Source organism: Anas acuta, chromosome 9 (assembly GCF_963932015.1).
Source record: "Anas acuta chromosome 9, bAnaAcu1.1, whole genome shotgun sequence".
Classification (NCBI taxonomy): domain Eukaryota; kingdom Metazoa; phylum Chordata; class Aves; order Anseriformes; family Anatidae; genus Anas; species Anas acuta.
Genome location: NC_088987.1, coordinates 20,072,014 through 20,093,236, shown reverse-complemented (window position 1 = coordinate 20,093,236; position 21,223 = coordinate 20,072,014). Strand labels below are relative to the sequence as shown.

Genomic DNA, 21,223 nt, shown 5'->3' with positions numbered 1-21,223 from the left:
ACTAAAGTTAAAAAAGTTAAAAAACTAAAGAAGCCACACAAAACATTACATCTGAAAAAGCTGTATCTAGGAGAAAAAGCCAAAAGGCTTGCAGAAACAAGACCTCAATGCAACTCTGATTGACGTACCAAGTTAAAATTGTTTAAAACATGAAATAAATTAAACACATTGACTGTTACCAGACACAAGGCTTGACAGAACAATCTGCAAATGGAGTCCTGTGAGAGACAGACGGGCACTGCTCACCCGGCAGAATAGCTCCATACTGCTGCAGAAACTCTCCTTCAGGAATCTGCACATCTCCAAGTTCAAATACAGTTTTCTTTCTTAAAGTTAAAATTAGGAGGAAATAAAATCTAAACTTTGATATGAAGCCAATGGAGCAACCAGTCTTTAAATAAGTCTGTCTTCATTTTCCTCTCTCCTAATTTATTAAGACTGCACAGTTTAATTAAACAGAAAATGTCCAGTAATTTATTTTTAAAATCAGTTACCCTACAGAGCCTGAAAATGAAAATAAAATTTTAAACAAAGTTAACTGTTTGACTAAGAAATGTATTCATGAACAAAACCAGTAGCGTCGAAAAATTACAACATATGGTTTTATTTTTAATGTACATTAAGTATGACCTATTTTGCAGCTAATTTGTCTATTTCCAGACACCCAATTTCTGAATGCCAGAATATACATCAAAAATGCAAATATTGGAAAAGTTGTTGCTAAACAACTAAGAGAATCATTCAAAGGTAATTTCAGTACAATGAGCAGAACAACCCCTGTGTAGCAGCTAGTCCCCTGTGGAAGAACGTCAAGTTTATCAAATCAACTATTGTATTCAGAGGACCAAGCAGGGAGCCAGTCTGATGTGAATTAGGGATACAGAGCTGACATGAATTTGATAGAATTTAGTACAGCAGAAAAACACACAAACCAAAGCACAATTCACATAGAAGAAACACCAAATTAAACGCTAAATCACTCCAGTACCAGCTTCTCTCCCTCCTGCAGTCCTAGTTTCAGTTTGGAAGGCACAAAAGATATCACCACTGTTTATCCAGAACAAATTCATCCATGAAAAAGAAGAAAAAAATCACTTTAACATTTACCTAATATCAGAAAGATAGGGAATAAAATCATTCTCCACTTCTGTTTTCCTTTATAACTCCAAGCCGTCTGAGAAGCAGCACCACAAGCAGCCATCTTAGCCTCAAGTTCTCCCTGACTAAACAGGGACCTGGAGTTTTCATCTGTTTTAAGACAGAAGGCTCTTTCAGGTCCATGCAAACATACTATTTAAAACAGTCACGTGAAAATGAAGCCACGCGGCAGAAATGCAAGAACTACCCACTGTAGGTAACCTTATGCTAACGGGTAAGGAAAAGCAAATGTGCATGACAGAGAATACAAAACGTTATTTATTCCTCTTCTACCTTCCCCTCCCCTCCCCATTCTGCTCCTACCAGGGCACCAGCAAGGCCCAGCAGAGAGGAGAACGAACACGCTCCAGCTCCTGGGATTCTGGTGATGGACGGAGACGTTTCTTTCAGCTGCAGTAAAGAACAACCAGAAAAGGTAGGAATGCTCCAAAACAAGTGAGATGGGGAGAAAAGGAGGTGAAGATGCGTACAGCGACAAAAATGATCTGGCAAAATGGCTTAGATGCTCATGGGCAAGGCACGCAGCGGACTCCTGCCTGAGCTGCCCCCTGGGGCTGGGTCCTGCCACCTGCCCTCATGCCTGAGGAGCACATCCCCAGGGCCACTTGCAGAGGTTTCGGCTACAAGCACGTCTGAACATCAATGAAGTTCAAACACACCTGCGTGACACACCACCCACCCATCTCATTTAATCCCTTGGCACAGTCAATACAGGTTTTGCACCTCTCTGTTGTAAGATCTGCGTTAACAGTCAGCGCCTTGATTCACAGGGCACAAACACCGAGGTGCTGCATTTGAATGGCTAATCACACAAACTAAAAAGGCTTCTTAGCCACACAGTGGTCATACTATCAAGTACTATTAAGAAAAAGAAGCATAAATATCTCTAAAAAGGCTTGTTAAGCCTGTGAACACACAGCCTAGAAGCAGAAAATAGCATATATTATCTGTCCTCCTCTGAAGAGCCAGTCCTCAGTATCTGCCCATTAACCATCCCCATCTGAACCTTTTTACTTCCTACATCTCCGCTTCCTCCAGCAGTTACCCTCTCATTTTCTCCGTTTCTGCTGCCTTCTGCCTGCTCCGAGCAGAGGGCCCCTGAAGCACAGATGTTTTCTCTGCAGAAAGCCCCCTATGAAAGCGCTGCCCTTTCTATCATCGCATGGGCTCCGAGCTTCAAGGCTTCCTTCCCACAGTGCTGCTAATGTCTCTGCGCACCCCTCCAAAGCAAAAAGAGGGAAGGGAGCTATGGGGGAGGTGGGGAGCAGGAAGAAGAACAGCAGGGGAGGTGGGGAGAAATCTAAATTCATCCTAGAGCAGCAACAACAAAAAGCTCTTCTGTGACAAATTCCTGACAAGCTAAAGGAGGTTACCTGGAGTGTAATTTATCCCCAATAATTCCACCTAGCAATAGGATATTTTTCAATGTCACACAGGCACAGCTTTCAGATTGCAAGAGTAGCTGGGCAGCAGAGATAAGCACTTCCCTTCTAATACACTGAAAAAGGCCATGAAAACAAAAAGGTCTGGAAGTAGATGTACAAACCCCTCAACCTTACCACAGATGCAGGCAGGAATTTCTAACCTCACGGTATCCAGTCAAATGGGAGCAAACAGCCAACACAGACAACAGATCTTTTCTTCCAAGTTTCCAAGAATTTGCAAACATTCAGCACTAGTGGAGAGTTAATTTTGGACTGAGATGTGCTCAGACACATACACCTACTTGACATACATTCAGTTTCTGGATTGCTGCTGCTCTTCCTCCTTCTGTAAGAGAGATCACGGTAATTTAGGCGATTTTCATGCAGTCTGTTGATTTACAGCACAACCTTATTGCCAGCAACCTACATTTCATGTTCAAAGAAAGACTATGTCAAAAATATTCAGGAAAAGTATTTAGAAGTGCAGCAACCAAGTAGTAGCTACTGAGGTATCATTGAATAAACATTCTTTTCAAGTCAGTGCCTCTAATCAAAAGTGCTGAAAAAATCTTTGCTATGGCAACCTTGAACACATGCATTTCGTTCTGCAGAAACACAGATTTCTGCAATAGCCTTCACTACACCATATTTTGACCTACTAAAACAGTTCTATTGATCCAATCTGGTAAACACACACATACCCCTTCCTACAGGGAAGCATCAATTTTTGGTTTTGAAGGCAATGAGGAATGCTACAGCAGACTTGTGAAAGAGAAATATATTCTCATTTCTTACATATAATTATTAACCTCACAAACTCTGCCCCCTTTGCCCCTCAAATTTTGATGCACTGGTTCTTGTAAATATCTGCATTACCTGAATGAATATTGGAAATGCATTGCTTTTTAAAATCCTGTTTTCCACTGCTCCGTTGGAATTTCCTCATGTTCCTCAAACTGCATCTTCTGTTTCCAAGTGACTACATAGAAGTTTCCCATTTTCTTCCCAAATTATTATTTATGATTTAATAAAGACAAGGTGGACATCCCTTTTCCTTTGCTCTTGCAGGCCCAGACACCACAGAGCCAGAGGCAGCCGCTCGCTCCCTGCTCTCTCCTCACCTGCAGAGCTCAGCCATGGCCAGACACCACCAACACACCTTGGTTTCCCTCCTCCACTTTCTCAGACATCCCATGTAACTTGAAGAATACCACCTGTTGGAGGCTGAGAGGAACATATCCATTGGAAATATTAAATCTAACAAAATGCTACCTAAAGGTGTTTTTTTCCCTTTGTATTTCATGGTTCCTTCAGCTTTATTTTTTTTTTTTTCAGTAACTTGTCTAGGTAATTTTCTCCTTAGAGACCTAAACCACTTTTAATTACCTAAGTAAATAAAAAAGCTGCTTTTGTTTTTAAATCGGAGGAAGGATCACTTTTCAGAAGCATCCTGCATATCAGACGCTTACTCAGAGGAAATGGACACTTAGCAGGGCTGCTGGGCTACAGGAGAAAAAAACACTAAAAACTTCACCAAAATCTCCCACCATGCATAAGCTCAAACGTAAGGTAAGCTAAATTTCAGCTGAACGCAATGGCAATCTACACACATGCCCCAGTACTAGCTTTCACAACTCAGCCTCGTCTCTTTCCCCTATAACTGCACTAATATGACTGTGGCTACAACTTGTATCTTTGCTAATCACGATTTACATAATTTAGCTGCATGCAATGGAACTGAGAGCTTATTTTACAGTCTAATTCCAGAAGAGTTTTCAGCCTCCTTGGTTTTCAGATCCCTCAAGTTTTCCACTGGAGGTGCAAGTCTCCACATGGACAATTTATAACTACTGTAAATTGGCTGTTTTCTTAGCTGCTTCTCACAGACTTGCTCAGAAATAGTCCGAATTACCTGTTTCTTTCCAGGAATGGGTCAAAACCTATTTATCAGCCTATTTTCTAGATCACAGGTTAGGAACTTCCTTAAAGCTTTTCCTCGTCTCAGGACAATTGCCAAAAATCAGCCTTCTGCCCATCATCAGGCAGACACTGACTCTGGGCCTTATTCCTCTTTAGACTCGGTGGAAAAGGCCGGAGTGCCTTGTCCACATATTCATGATCAAAACAAAACAGCTACACACAACCAGCATACGTGGCAGCTTTATCAGCCTGAAACAACTCACTCCAGTATTGTTGATGAGACATTTCTTATTTCTACCCACATTAGCTGCATGTTTTGCTGATTTTTCACACAGGGTCCCTATCTGACTTGCACAAAGAAAATAAATATGCTAAGAAAATCAATCTTGCACCAAAACAAAACATGGCAGACCTACTAGTGTTATGTTTTTGAGGCCAAATTCAATCAGACATTAAATTTCACAATGGGCGCTTGCGTTTTTATTCAGTCCAGATGGGGTTCTGAAAAGAGCTTTACAGTTTCAGTTCCCCCCACCCCAATTTGTTTCTCAATTGACAATTCAGGAGGGCATATGGCATTGCTTAAACAGCATCCAGGATTTTCAGCTTGACAGCAGTAACGCAGCCCTGCTGACTGCAAGCTCCAGCCTTTTCAAATTCCAGAGACGACAGTCATTTTCCACTGCTCCTACCAAAGTGAAAACCTACCCTGTATATTTTATTTTCCTACTATGCTGAAACACTGAAGCTTTTAACATGGAAAAGATTTATATTTCCATCAATTACTTGCCCTCTTTTCTTGTATGTGTGTGTGTGTATATATATATATATATATATATATATATATATATGCGCATAATGAAGCTTCTCCTTGCAAACTTCTCACTAATTACCTCACTGCTTGGCTTCCCAGTCCAATTGAAGGAGAGTGGGAGGAGGTTCCTGCTAGACATCTAGACAGATTTCCTGCCCTTTAAACATTTCACTCAAGTCAGATACTGCTCACACTCCAGGTTATTTAGTGACAAGATAAAAAAAGCCCGACCACTGCTTATGATTAAACTGTTCTGTTCATCCCCAGCACACCAGGGGCTTGCTCAGGACACACATGAGAAGCGTTGCATAAACACGATGCTAAAATGAAGTCATTCCTACCAACACATCTGCATAGCTGCCGTGTCTCACCAGGCTGAGATCACTTGATCAAATCCGTGTCCTGAAGACTACCGCTTAAGTAAACAAAGGCTAAAGAGGTTTTATGCTGAAAGCATGGCTTTATAAATACAGCGGATGCAGCCATTATTACTTATCTGAAAAGATTCATGAGCACACCGATAAGATGTTAAAGCTCTGTCCTGCTTCTGTCTACAGAACCCAGCAACTGGTAAATTAACTAATCTAGTTGAATTATCCTGGAACAGATTTTCAAAACAGCTTCTATCAGCTGTATTCAGATTGTTATCAGCTGTTCCCATTTCCATACTATTGTCTCAAAATAAAGGTCAACATGAAAAGGTAGCTCCAGGACACAAAACACTGAACACTACTGCCGTAATTCGCCTGTGGGTGGTGACCTTTATTTCAAGTTAAAGACACTCGTTTCTTTTTCTCCTGTATATTTAATGGATCTGACAAAAACTGGAGCAGGAAGCTGTGCAGTACTGATTACATAATGACTGAAGGAAAAAAAAAATGCTTGGCAGATTCTGCATGAGAACTGCACACAGAGGCCAACTACACAAAGTATTCAGCATAACAGAAGAAAATATGTATTTTCTCAAGAACATGGACTGCAAATCCTGTCTTCAGCATTCTTTTCATCTACAGCAGCTGAAAATTACACAAAATGTGGCCCATACAGAAGAGTTCATGTCAGTTCAGCAGCTGCTCCTGTTCTACCTGCAGTACATTGCTAATGCTCTACAATTTTGGCAGGGTCTCTCTGCTGTTGAAACATGCATACCCTCTGGCTTATTTTCTAAGGAATTTGCTAACTCTTGCTACTAAGCTCACATTCTTCAAATGGAAAGGAACTGGAAGTGTGCAGTATTGCTTATCATCCTAGATAAAGTGCTTTTCCCCTCCCTTTGAAGACCAAGCAATAGGAGCACAGAGCAATTTACAGCTTCAAGAGCAGGTGGCTGCCTCTTTTCCTTAGCACCCTCCTTAAATGCCATCCCAAAAACTCAGAATGACTTCTTGAGTCAACTTTTATTCTTTCATTAAAGCATACACTAGAACATTTAGATACTGAAAGAGAAAAGCAAAAATATGTAGGCAAAACAAACCAACAGAAATAAAAGGGCTCAGAAGCACAGCTTTGCCTGCCCAGTATGCCCTTACAAGCATCGCTCCCTCAGTTTCAGACAGCACATCAGCAGCTGTTGTGGCTGCGGCAAGTTCTGTCCATCAGCTCCCCAGGCCAAGCATTTTGTCACCTCCCAACAGAGCTGCTTGCTGCGGTTCTCAGCAGCATCTCCATTTCTTCACACCTGCGGCAGTTACAGTAATCTCCCTTTCTCCCAAAGGACTACCACCCGAAAGTCAAGATAAAACAGAAAGCCTACGGTTCAGCCACAGCCTTTGCAAAGGCTCAGGATGCAAACTGTTTAATATGTTAATGTCATCAGTCAAACACAATCCACAGACATCTGGTGCTTCCCTTCATTGGTGTCCTTCAAAGACACAGAGCCTTACAAATTCAAATCAATATTTTAACTACCGCATTAAATTAGCACCTTTCTGTTTCACATCTAATCCCAACTGTTTTCTGTCCACGAGGCGACCTGCTCGAGGAAGTGATCTCAACACCATATGCCACTGCAGATCCACGCCAAGCCAGCTCACTTGCTTGTCCAGAGAGCTGCCACAGCCTGGCTACCAGGAAACCCCACCACAGCGTGTTTAACACAGTAGTGCCTGATAGGTTTTTGTGCTGGGGAACCTTGTAATGAAAGACGCGGACATCAGTCTTAGCAACTCGGAACAGCTCCCTCTGGAACAGAATTATTGATGTCTGTAGCTGTAAACCAGGTTGGAGGAAGCTGGTGAATCATATTTCTTGTCTTCATCCAGTATTAATGTGCACAGTTGGTAAACCCAAATTACATCATGGACCTAGGGCTTCCAGCTCTTTTAATCCAACCATCTCCCAGAAATCATAAAGGGAGATCACTTCTATTTTCAAGATTTCGTATTTCCCTGCAGCAAGTCCACAAAAGCCTCAGCCTCATAAACCCCCCACCTCATTAGCAAGCAAACCACAATGCTATTTAGTATGTGTAAGCACTGCTCTTCTCCCAGAGAGCTTCAAAACCTTACAAGGGAAGTAACTTTGGGAACAGAAATTACATGCTTCTCAAAAATCTTCATGGTCAAATGACGAGACACTTTGGATCAAAAAAGCCACTCTATCATTCAAAAATGAATGCCCGGCAAAAACAGAGATGAAAGGCCAAAGCCACCAGCAGACAAATTGCAAGAGGAAAATTAGGAGGACTAAGGACAAACATGACCAACTATCTGAAGAACATTAACAACTGAAGACTGTTAAGTGTATCTCAAACAAAGGGCAGCGAGCAGTTCCTGTATGAGGAATCTGCCCACAATTAATAGATACCATTTTAATAAAAGCTCTGATAAAAGCAAATAAGAGGGCTAATGCCACTGCAAATGATTTGATTGTGAACTCTCAGAAAACTGATCTCACATTGGAGTGGTCAGCAGAAATTAACAGAGGGCTTGTACTAAAACACAGCAGCGTGGCAAGGCTGTCATTACCTTAAGTGTAACATCATAGCTTAAGACACTCATGTTTTGCTTTGATCACATCATCTTTGTAAAACAAGATAAAAACAAATGTACAAAGGAAGACAGCATACAGCAAGGGAACGAACAGCTGACAAACTGTACCTGGAAAAGAAAAAGCCTTCAGGGATGAGAACCACTTTCCGTTGCCTAGCCAGCAGAACAGAAAGGCTCACCAGGGATGGAAGAAGAGTGGCACAACCAGGTGTCGGCAGTCTCTGTGGTCCCCAGCTTGCCCACAGGCAAGAAAAGACCAAAGCTGCACAAAGCGCATCTCCCAGGCAGCCTGGAGCAGGCAGCAGCATGGTGGTTGCATCCACGCAGCTGCCACCACTCTGAAATTTGAAATCTTGAAAACACCGAGGCAGAGCTAGAATCCAAACTCTGCATGGAGGGGGCCGTACTCTTATGAGAAGTAAGGGCTTATATAGGGCAGACTTCACCTACTTGAAGTAAACCTGAAACACCAAACCAAGCGTAAAGAATTTAGCAGCTACAAACAGAAACAAAACTATCCCACAGTATTTATCAGTAAGGCCCCACAACTCGGGATCAAAGACCATAAAAGAACGAAGAGCAGAGAACTGCACTGGCAAGTGAGTGTTTCCTTCAGCTGATCAGGGTAATGCTCCTGAAATTATAAACAACAAAGAAACAAGGTATTCATGAAAAAAAAAAAAAATATCTATCTGATCTACTGCTACTAATATGTTAGGTTTTAATGGACCTCTGCAGGTCACCTGGTTCACTCAAAGTAGGGCTAAATCAAATCTGGCTGCCCAGGGCATTGCCCAGTGAAGTTAACTACAAACAGCTCAAAAGTTACCCGGTGGGCTAAAGCAGCCTACCACTGGGAATGACAGCAGACAGACAGCCCTAAGGCCTGGTTATGAGTGAGCAACCTGTGAAGGAAAAAAGTTCTAATTTCTTCACTGTCCCACATCTTAGTTCAAATTAGTCTTCATCAAACTGATATGAATTAAAATACAAATACCCTCGTTGGAAAAAACATAGAAGTCAGTTACAAACTGCTGGTCTGTACAAACTGGATGAAAGCTTAAAAAAAAAAATAGCGTAAGAACAAGAAATGCACCCCATACATATAAAAAAAATAAAAAAAACAGCCAGCAATTCTTACAGCACCACAGAAAATCTGAGCTACTTATTCTGTGTACTCCATCTCAGATTGTCTGCAACTGCAGTGATTCCCCAAACCCCCACCAAACTCAGAACAGACTAACACAATGCATACAAGCTCACAGACCTGTAAATCAATTACATACCCAAAGAGGTATGGCAAAGAAAACCGCAAGTCATCAGAAGAAAACACTGTGCAGTCATCCTCTCCCTGCTTTCCCCAAAGCCTACTACACCTCCACATAGAAGTGTGCACGGGAAGGAGCTGTGCAGAGGGCTGCTTCAGCATTGGGTCTAAGCCTTCAGTGGCAACAGAGCTTGCAGCATTTACACTGGCACAACACCAATTTAAAAAAAAAAAAAAGAGCCCATTTCACTTAAGAATAAACTTATTCCCCTCCTATTATTAAAGTTCATTTTCCTTCGCTGTTTTATCATTCATGTGAAATTCAAATAATTGAGCACAGGAACATACTTTTGAGACTGTCCTTAAACTTCCTTAATTTCATAGTAAAATTAAAAAAAAAATGCAATGTTTACTAATTATTAAAATATTTAACAAATTTCAACACTTCTAAACTTTCTTGCAGATATTGGAACCATGATTCAAGTTGGATTTTGAGAAAAAAAGATGTTAGATGGTTTTATTATTTTCTAGTCTTATTTCCTTCCCTGTAGAATTTAACCCATTACCGTAGTAAGGTTTTGTAGAAGCCTAACTATTGACTTGCAGTTAGTTCTTGTGGAGTTTGGGCTTTATTTACAGGAGCCTTCAACCAAACACTCTAATGGCTCCTATTAATCTGTGTACATACTGCTCAACTAACTGCCATGGATGGAGCCAAAACATACATTTAATTAAGATTTATGAAGTTCCAAGGCCTGCCAAGTAATTTCTACTGGTCAAATCCCATCTGAAGCAACTTAACCTCACCTATACTTAAAGCAGGTATTTTAAAATGATTTTTCTGTTTTTGTGGGAGAAAAATCAGACTGTCCCACAGGATCGTTCTGATCCCCCTCCAAATGAGATCTACTGCAAAATGCAAACATGCACCCTGATTCCCAAACAACACATTACAGAGCTTTTTAAGTATCACCAAAAAAGCAACTACACTTCATTTAAATCTCCAGTTACAACATAAAAACTATCTTTAACAACAACAACAAAAAAAAAAACATGTTTATGAGTAGATTTCTTCATCCACTACTAAAACGTACACAGCCTTGGATATATCATTTGTGCATTGTTTTTCCCTTAAATCTTAAATATAAATTAGTACTTCAAAAAAACCACCAGTCTTATTAGTGGAAAGTCTGTCATGCTTCTGAGCTTGAAGGCAAAATTCAGGAAGGGAGATACTGGTCTCCTTTTAATTCAGTATGCTGGCAGCACATGACAAAAACAAGTTGTCTGCTTCAAGACTTCCTACGTTGTAATTTGTTAGATATGGTTCACTGTAATAAATAAGAAGAATGTGACACTTTTCTTACATTGAACACATTATCTACTTAAAATAGGCCCAAATTGCAACACAGCTCCAGCTTCCTGAGCTGAGGAAGCACACCCTGCTCTGCCAGCGGAAAGGCTCAACAGGGACACGACGCCCATCAGTTTCCACATCTATTCCCATCCTCAAGTCCCTGCTGGGTCCCCCCTTTTTAAACCTGCTGAGCACCCACCACACCACAGCTTCTCTGCAGCAGGAGCTGGAGCGAGCAGAGATGCTGAGCTAAACTCCAGCTGCTTCCACCTGACTCTTGCACAGATGTATCTGACCACAAAGCAGGCATGCACACAGCAGCAGTCACGCCAGAAGGGTTGGGATTATTAAAGCAAACAGGCTTCCAAAAGGGGCTGTGCAGCAGCACAGCGATCTCCTACAGGCAACAGCCTGATGGGATTGCATATGGTGCTCTTCACCGGTCCTCAGAAAATACGAGATGCCCGTAGCACCCAGGCCAATAAAAAAAATTCACTACCTTTCGTGGTGGAGAATCCTGTCTTCTGTTTCATATAACTCATATATACAATCAAAATCTCCAGTGCAAAACCAGGCAACAGGAAGTACAGTGAAATAAAATTTATTGGAAAAAATAAAAGTCACATCCAGATGGGCTGAAAACACCAGCACTCAAGCCGAGACCATCAAGGCAGATTGAGCCCTTAAACAAACGAGGCTCCCCGTGCTTTATGTAAGAGCTAACCAGGTTAGCAGCTGACATTTTAGAAAGCAGTGGCAAATACCAAATTTTTTTTCTATAGAAAGACAGGCCTGAGACTGGCCAAAGTATCATGGTATTGAGGGAAACAAGCTTCAAGTAGAGAATCCACATATGCAGGATCTGCCTGAGAGCCAGAGCCTTAACAACGTCACAAACGTCTGCAGCAGGCTTAAAGGAAAGTTTATAATTTATGGCCACCACAAGGGTGAAGAGCTAGTAGAAAGAGATGCTTTCCCAGTGTAGTTTTAGTCCTTTTGTTTTTCTTTCAATACATTTGCTTTATTAAAAAGTATATTTACAAGCATTTGACTAAAAAATAAAAATCCATAGTAATTGTCAAGTCAACTTTACAGAGATCACATACTGCACCGTAACAGCTCACTTATAAATTTCCTTTTAGTTTGGTTTATTCAAGGTAATTTCGAATATATGCAACTCATTGAAAAATTCTGTAGAGATCCACCTTCAGGCTGCTGCAGTCAGTCACAGATGTTTTAATTTACTGTAAGGTTTGTGCATGCCCTGTAATTGGGTCCTTATGTACTACACCAATCTTAAGGGGTGAAAAAAGAAAGATAATGTCCTGTTCCTGTGCTGATCTGAGCTCTAACCAACATAATTGATGTTGACAGAGTCCTAATAGATGCCTTTCCCCCTGTGAGGCTGCATGACCACAGCCTGACTGACACAACCCTGACATCAAACTCGAATCTAGCTGAGCTTCCATCCTGTTTCGGTACTGTAGGAACCCCCCCAGACACTGCATTTACAGTCTCTGCACTGCTCTTGTCGTTTTACCAAGCACAAAGTAGGAATGAAGACCTAAATCACTGCAACCTTCTCCTCTAGAGGAAAAAAAAGCACAAAGTTTCACAACTTGCATTCAAACTGTATGGAAATAAAATACCCAGTGTTGGTCAACGTAATTACAACCACAATTTAGAGAGACAAAAAGGACAGTCCACTATCTAGGACAGGTCATTTCTCCATTCTGCAGTTTTTTCTGACAATGCAAAACCAGTAAGTTTTTAGTTGTGCCACCAGGACATTAGGAGTGCAATATTCCAGCACCCGATGGAATGGCATTCGATCCAACAAGCCAACCCAGCACATGTTTGACAAACGTGAGCTGCCTGCTCCACAGAGCTGCCTTCCACACCACTGGTACCACCGTATCCCAGACACAAAGCAGAGGACAGCTTCTCCTCTGGTAATAGGGGGCACTGACAACTGGTTCGTGTCAATCCACTGCAACTATTACAGGGGCAAAACACCGACAGCACTCAGAACTGTTGGCTACTCTCAAAACAGATTTGGAGGAAGCTTTCTCAATGGTCTCCCCTGTAAGTTAAGCACCAGTAGAGAGTATGCTCTAACTGCATAGAGCACCAACCATGGGAAAACCACAGGAAAGAAGATTAGCTTAGACCAGAACTCAGAAACCACTGTACAAAAGAAAGGGTCTAGAAACAAACATGGAAACAGCAAGCAAAGTGACCTGGGTCTGCCCCAGCCTACCAGTATTGAAGGCTCTGATGTCCAGTATCAGTTGTTTTCCCTGCTGTTTGTCTTCCTTCTATATAAACTTCAGATGTGACAACCATTAGCCCTGAAACAACTGCCTTGGGACTTGCTCTTACAAGGACGGATGGACTTGCATTAAGACTCTTGACACGTATGACACCCATCATCTCCACTTCATCATGGCTGCAGAAATCACTGCTTATGAAGCAGCTCCAGACCTTCTGCAACACAGTCTATTAAAGTAAACCAGCATCAATTTTCACCTGACCTGAAGTACTGGGCTGCCAAGTGCCACAAGCAATGCCTGAACCCTTTCAGCTCAAGAAGATAGTAATCTTGTCAGCCATCCCCGCATGCTCTGTGTGTGACACTGAGTGAGAACCTACAGAAAACCCTCTGAACTTGGGCATTCCCTGCTTGCTTCAGTGCGGAATCAGCCACAAATCACAGGTCTGGCTTCAAATTGCTTCAGTTCTAGGTATGGACAAGAAGGAAAAGGTATCATGCTTATACAGGAGCTAGGCTCTGCCCTACAGCAGAAGGTTTAAAAAAAAAAAAAAAGAAAGATATGTCCCACTTATGCAATCATGCATTTATGTTACTGTTTCACTTTTCTAAATAAAGTTAGGATGTGGAAGAAGAAACACTTCCAACACTCTCTTCTTAGGAAAGCAGTAGCATGTTTTAAGACAACCAGCCCTCTTCGTCAAACCTGTGTGCTGCTTGCTAACAGAGAATCACAACAGCCTAGAACATTCGTTCCCACACCAAATGCTTCAAGAGACAGCTCCCATCATCCATGGGTGGGGCATTTTCCAAAGTCTAGATGTATGAACTCTTATTTTCATATTATATGCATATGAAAATGACATGTATATTACATATACATATCTACATATTATACACACATATCATAGCCATTCTATGATGATTCATTTTCATTCCTTGATCTGACTCAAATTACGAAGCAACATCACCAAAATTTGCATCAGGAAGCTTGGAAGGGATCAGAATTTGGAAACTCAATTCTACAGTCTGATGAAAAAGAAAATAAACGCATTGCTTTCAGAAAATAACTTTCTACATTAAACAAGACTACATTACTATCACACTGCGTAACAGTGAGAATCAACAAACCTCTGAAATATGTGTTATCTTAGGGTAACAGATTCAGTGCAAGGGAAGATGTTCAATAGGAAGGACCTCACAATAGCTAAGAAGAAGAAAAATAGTAAATACAGATCTACTAAGTATGTAGTGACACAACAAATAGTTTGAATTTAAAGCAGCAGTAAGTTTTCTTAACAACGTTCTGAAATTTCTCAGGTAGTGATTACTGCTTTGTTGAGTCAGCACATGGGTTATGTTCTAGTACTTGGGTCACTTTTATCAAAGCATCAGTTTTACATACTGGTATCAGTCATACCGACTTCTGCTGTGAGGCAGAACTGAAACCATGCTTGCACTGACAATGTATTACAAGTATTTCCTTACATATTTGCATTTCTGTTTCATCAAAAGCTCTAGTTCAGAATCAAGTATCTCTTCAGTTTAGTACTATTTAGGAATAATTTATTTGTATTTATTTATATTTATATATTATTTAGGAATAATAAATTAGAGGAATATAAAAATTTACAGCTATAATTTATTTGAAAGCAGATCATGATGAACTCACAGAATCTGAACAATTTTGTTGGTGGTTGTAATAGAAGAGAATTTTGCCTTGGCTTTGGAGATGGCCTTTGTGACAAGCTTAAATTAACGTCTCTACAAGCTGAAGCTGGCAGGAGTTAAAATATTAGGCTACTTAAACTACCTGGTCCCTGCTGGCCTGCACTGCAGCTCTCATTCTGTAAAAATTTCTATATGCATTTTGGTACTGGCTCTAAGCTTTGCAATGGCTGCTTGCTGTAGCTTAAGTGCTTTTTAAAGCACTCCTCAAACTTCTTTAGCTCCTGGAATCCCTCTTGCACAAATGTTATCTCCAAATTAATTGGAAAATTAACTTGCTCTTTCGATAAAAAGTAATTTACTCTCCTGTATACCTACCTTCTCTAAATAAAGCTCATTTTGGTGAAAAAGTCAGTTTCATATTTCAGCTAAAGTTCCTCCAAGACCTTAGCTCTACACACAATTCTTATCAAGCATACAATATCAGGCTTTAGCAATAAAGAGCCTAAATTGATTGCAGCAAAACAAGCTACACGCAGACCCAAAGGCATGTACTCACAGGAGGCTGAAAAAGCCATTTGGAGCCACAGGTTTCTGTACTACATGCAAACGAGTTTAAAGACAAAAAAAAGATAGTAACAAAATCAAAGTTTTCTTTGTTGTTGTTGTTTTGTTCCTTTTTTATTATTTAAATAGGAAGAAAGAAAAAGAAACTGTTCAATATACACAGAAGAAACTAAATCATAACTAATCTCTATTTTTTTTTTTAGCCACAAGCCAGGAAATTACTCACTCTATGCAAACTGAAAAAATATATACATCTATATATAGATCGGTAGAAGGCTCACAGAGCTTTAAAATATTCTTACATTAAAATCAGATAATTAAGCCATAAAATGGTCTGGATTAGAAGGGTGGTTGCACACTGGAACAGGCTCCCTAGGGAAGTGGTCACTGCACCGAGCCTGACTGAATTTAAGAAGAGATTGGACTGTGCGCTTAGTCACATGGTCTGAACTTTTGGGTAGACCTGTGCGGTGTCAAGAGTTGGACTTGATGATCCTTAAGGGTCCCTTCCAACTCAGGATATTCTATGATTCTATGAGATCATCTTGTTCCAACCCCCTGCCCTGGGCAGGGCCATCCCCCCAGCCCAGGCTGCCCCCAGCCCCATCCAGCCTGGCCTCAGCACTGCCAGGGATGGGGCAGCCTGGGCCAGGGCCTCACCACCCTCTGAGGGAAGAATTTCCTCCCAGCATCTAATCTAAAGCTACCCTCTTTTAGTTTAAAGCGATTCCCCCTTGTACTATCACCGCACTCCCTCCCCAGCTCTCTTTTTTCTCTTCAGCCCCCTTTAGGTATGGGAAGGCCGCTGTAAGATCTCCCCAGAGCCTTCTCTCCTCCAGGCCAAACAAGCCCAACTCCCTCAGCCTCTCCATAGGAGACGTGCCCCAGCCCTCTTATCAGCAAATGACCATCCTCTGGATTGATCTATGATTAATTCATGTGAAGCAGAGACCGTGATTTATCTTTTCTTAAATAAACCTACGGATAAGCCAATTCAACTGTTAAAAGTTTCCTAATGCAAGGGCACAAATAAGGAGAAGTTCCAACATCTTTCACAGCAGTTTTCTCAATCCTGTCTAGGCTGATGCAATATAAAATATAAATTGCAGCAAGTTTTACCCAAATGTGTTTGGTTTTATTTCATGGGAGGACTAAGACACTTTCAATTACTTAATTGCACTACAGAACTAAGAATTTCTGAAATAGCCTTATTTGAAAAGATTCTAGATTATATGGATCCCTACATGGCACACAAAACTGTTTTAACTCTTACATTTGCTTTCCTATTTTTGAAAACAAGTATTTAAATACACAAAAAATGCTTGAGTGACATGTAAGCATGGCTACTTTTTAAAACATATCCATAGAGAGATGCAGACAAGACAAGGAGGACACACTTACAGAACTGTAGACTGAGGCTCAAAAAGGCAAGTAAGGCTGCCAAAGCCAGCAAGAACAGAAAACGGTTTCGGAAAAGCATTATTATTCGTTCTGCTTTCTCTTCATGGTTTCATCTTCACGTGTCAACAATTTCTGCAAACAACAAACAACAAAACATTGGCAAATATACTTCAGATGTGGGAGTATCGGCTAAATCAAAGCAAATTCAAATATCCTTTTGACTGCATCAATTTACTTCTTAGAGGCAAACACGAGCTGATTCAAACTGCAAACAACAGCATCAAGAAGTTGTCTTGACCCAGTTATGAGATTACATTTCCACAATGCAAAACTTCCAAGTAAATAAAACTCTGCCTTTTCCCATCAGATTCTTTTCTCTTGCTAACACAGAGTTAATGCTCATATCAGAACATCGGCAACAATTAACAGAAGCCTCTTACCCCTAAACAAAGCAATTCACAACAAGAACATTTCTACCTGAGGGCTGTCAAGAGAAGTTTTGTTAAATTATTGCAAGGGAAAACAAAACATACAAAAAAACATAACATTAAAAAGTTACATCCCTTCTCCCTTTTAAATAAAGGTTAAAAAATAGGTTCTCTAACTGGCAGCCCTTTTACAAAGTTCACAATTCTTATTTAATAGAATAAAAAACAAGAAAAAAATGCCAGTAGCACTACACAGAGAATAGAAAAGTATATCAATTTAGGAATAACACCTTCAGTAATTCTGGAATATTTTTAAATAGCTGTTTTGATGAAGATCAGAATAATATATTTCATATCAATAGATATTTAGTCACACTTCAAAACTCAACTAACTTGTTGCAAATGTTAAAACAAACAAAATAAAACACTCTCTCCTGAAAATACCCAAATATGTAAAGCGCACAGAATTTGCTGGGGTGCTCTATTTTGACATGCACGCATTTTCCATTGGAAAATGGTCCCAGATAAGGAAGAGGGGGGTGTTGGGGTTCTCCCCTTCCTCTTTGTCTTAAGGGAAGGAAAAAAAAAAAAGGAAGGTGAGACGCTCTTTTGTGCGAAAGATGCCTTTTCCTAATACTGACAGCATGTTCATGAAATCTGAGATTCTGTGGTCCTTTGAATTGAGTTGTTTATGACAGCACATCCAAATCAGTTGATAAAAAATAACTTTTTACTTTACTCCAAAGATTTTTCTCATTAGTATTTGAAAATGTCTCATGAATCACTGAATTTCTTGTTTTATCTATTGTGGTTAGTCCTAAGAAGAATTATTGATCTATGCATTGAGCCAAAGCAATACCTTAGTATTAAGCAATTATTATTACCTTAGTATTAAGCAATAGGACCCAGAGTGTAAGCAGTGATCTTTCAGAAATGAAAGAAGTGGCAATAGCGGTGAAATGTTACAGACATGTACATTTTGCTGGATTGAGGTCTCTGTCTCATTTTACTTGGAGAACTATCTTCACAGCTTTTGGAAACTGGAAAAACTGAAAGAACTGGAGGTTCTGAGATGAGAAGTAAGAAACCAGATCTATTACAGTATTTTTCCAAAATGCCAAGAGCGCCATAGTTGGCATGTGCAAGCCGTAATAAAAGAAAAAAAAAAAGTCAAAAAAGAGACAGAAGGAATGACTTTAGCAGTGTCAGTTTCACTAAATCATAGCTCATCGGGGAACATCTCAGTGAAAGGTATGCTGAATCTAAACTGCACGAAGCCACTGAAACTAAACAAAGCTGTGAAGGGTGGAAGGTATAAGGGGCTTGGTGAATACAAAACACTAGGAGAGAATGAAGCAGTTAAAACAAACAGATGGGAGAACAGAAGGGGAACCACGGGAAAAGGCAAAATTAGACTTAGACAGGAGGAGAAGGTAAAACATGAAAAAGCTCTCATGAACAAGGGCTCTTGTGCACAGTCCACGCACAGGAACACAGCCACTGCACAAACAGAACTTCCATAAAAGGGGAAGATAACAAATCAGGAGGAAAAGGGGTAACACCTCTAATTGCCAAAACAGTTGAAGTGTTTAATTAGTTTTCAATCTAGTCACAAGATCAGAAGTTTCAAAACATTTAGTTTTAATGCAATTAAAAACTGCATTAAAATGCAATCTTTTGCATTATATTGCAATAATATAATTATTATTATAATTATATAATAATGCAATAGTTAAGATATTATTAACAAGGTAGAAAGATTTTCCTTTTAAACATATTTGGCCTGCTAAGTTAGAAGATGCTGTGTTACAATTCATTAGGAGAAGGAACAGTTGCTGTTGAGTGACTGTTAAATAAGAGCCTGTCAATACAACTTGTCATCAGCTGTCACTTGTAACATCAAACTGCCAGGAATAAGGTGAGCGTACAGAAGGCTGAGACCTGAAGCCTCTGCTCCTCAATGCTGGCACCCGAGGAGCTCCCAGGTAAAACAGGACAGCAAATGCTAAGAGTGAAGACAGCACAGCAGGCATTGCACCCAGCGATGGGAGCATTTGGAAGCATATCATAAGAGGGAAGATAAGATAAAATAAATAAATAAATAAACAAAGCCTGAAGGGGAGAAAAAAAGAACCAGTCTTACCTCCCCAAAAAACCTCTTTTCCTACGCAGACTGATCACAAAAGAAGCCACACAGCAGACCACATTTTGGCTCTTCACAGAACATACTACCACATAACCAGAGGCTCATGTGTTGCAGAGCATCTGCTGCAAACATGACATTTGGAAAACATTGATCTATTTACTCTGCACACAGGCCAGAGTGCAGGTCGTGCCCTGGTCTCGCCATGTCCCCTTGTGAGCTCTTGGTACTCAAAGGTCAGTTTTATCAGCATCTGACAGCTCCACGTTCCTGCTCCCAGCTACGGGCCGTGGCTCTTTTGGCAGAGCTAAGCAAGCAGCTGCTGCTTTCAGGGGTGGCTGCACCACGCTGCTGCAACTGGCAGAGCTCTGCACCTGGAGGACAACCCTGGCAGTGGCTTCTGCAACATGCCAGGAAAGCACTGATTTATATCCACCTCTGGCGAGGATCTTCTGCTCAAGAGAGAATGCAGGTCTGGATAAAGAAGCCCTACAGAAGCCAGAGCTTATTTAGACAATGCTAACTGTAAGCATGACATACATAAGCAGCCTGGATATTCTGAAGAGTAGTTGTTCAGAAAACACCCTATAACTAAAGGCAGATAATTGCTACTTCTGAGGCCCCTTTTTCAGTAAACCTACCTACCTGCAGGACTTTTTTTCCTTTTCAACTTATTCCAAAAGTCTCAGCTTACCACAGCACACCAGGATGACTCACAGCGTTTAGAGCACCCTCAACCCTTACCTACTTTCACAAGACTATGCCAAACCTGTTCTAATGTAAGGCTCTAGCTGCTGCACGCTCAAACAGGGACAAAAACAGCCTTTCAATTAAAGGCCAGGCATCGACTAACCTGCAGCTCCCCAGTCCAGCAGCTGCCGTACCCATCCCACTCAGCTTGGTACCAGCAGGGCGCTGCCCCGTGGTGCTCCACATGCAAACTCCCGCCCCGGCACCACCTTGGCTGCAAAGCAGAGAGACTTTTTTTTTCAGGGTTAATTAGCCAAGCTCTCTCTTTTGATTATTTTCGGTCAGGCTCTGAAAACACTTACAAGATCAATGCTTTCAAAGCTCATGTGAAGTCTGATGTGACACTAAACCACTGCTCCTGAACTCCCATACCAATGTACTGATACTGTTATGTCCTCTAAATTATCTGTATCCATCTAGAACGCAAACCTACTACATGGCATGAAGTGCAAGCACATTATTACACTGAATCACCATGACAGCTTAAAAAATTGATTTGATTAAAATAGCATGTCTCCATAAATAATCAATAGCACTCATCAAAGCCTGCCCCAATAGAATCACTTTATTTATGTGATATGGCACATCAAAATGACACACCACTGAAATACACGCAAACAAAAGTGGTCGCAATGAAACAGCGAAGAGAAATAATGCTGTCTTCCTTTTCTGGAGTCACTAAGTCTGAACCTAACTATACACTGAAGACAGATACAAGTGTATTTTGTTGCACACTTACACAGCCTACCAGGGAAAGCAAAAAGCCTACAGACATAAAGTTGATTTGGAGTAACATTCATAGATAGCTACAGAAAAATCTCATGGAAGAACACAGGGACCCACTTAATAGTATGATGCCTCTATACTGCAGAAGACTACAATCAACTTGAGAGTTTTTTATATTGTAATTGTTTTTTAATGTATCTTTTATCTTTCTTCTACATCTGCAGTTTATTTTCCAACACAAGCCCTGTTTTGAAGGAATCCAAAATGAAGGTGACAGCTCCAGACACAATTATAATGAAGACTGCTGCCTTTATTTTCACGTTAATGAGCGATGTTCC

General features: G+C 40.7%; 1 protein-coding gene across 6 annotated transcripts in view; it reads right to left on the bottom strand.

The window, feature by feature from the left end:
* The window catches only part of PXYLP1 (2-phosphoxylose phosphatase 1), a 70,421-nt gene that overhangs the window by 21,157 nt on the left and 28,041 nt on the right, over positions 1-21,223 (bottom strand). For 3 of the 6 annotated variants that reach the window (XM_068691735.1, XM_068691736.1, XM_068691733.1), the window contains exon 2: positions 16,839-16,970. The exons of 1 other annotated variant lie outside the window; for it this stretch is intronic. In XM_068691735.1, coding sequence (XP_068547836.1) covers positions 16,839-16,917 — 79 coding nt within the window. In that variant the 5' untranslated portion in view covers positions 16,918-16,970. Of the gene's footprint in view, positions 1-1,107; positions 1,264-16,838; positions 16,971-19,409; positions 19,560-21,223 lie in introns of those variants that run through there. 2 more of the 6 variants (XM_068691734.1, XM_068691732.1) reach the window with 2 other exon arrangements.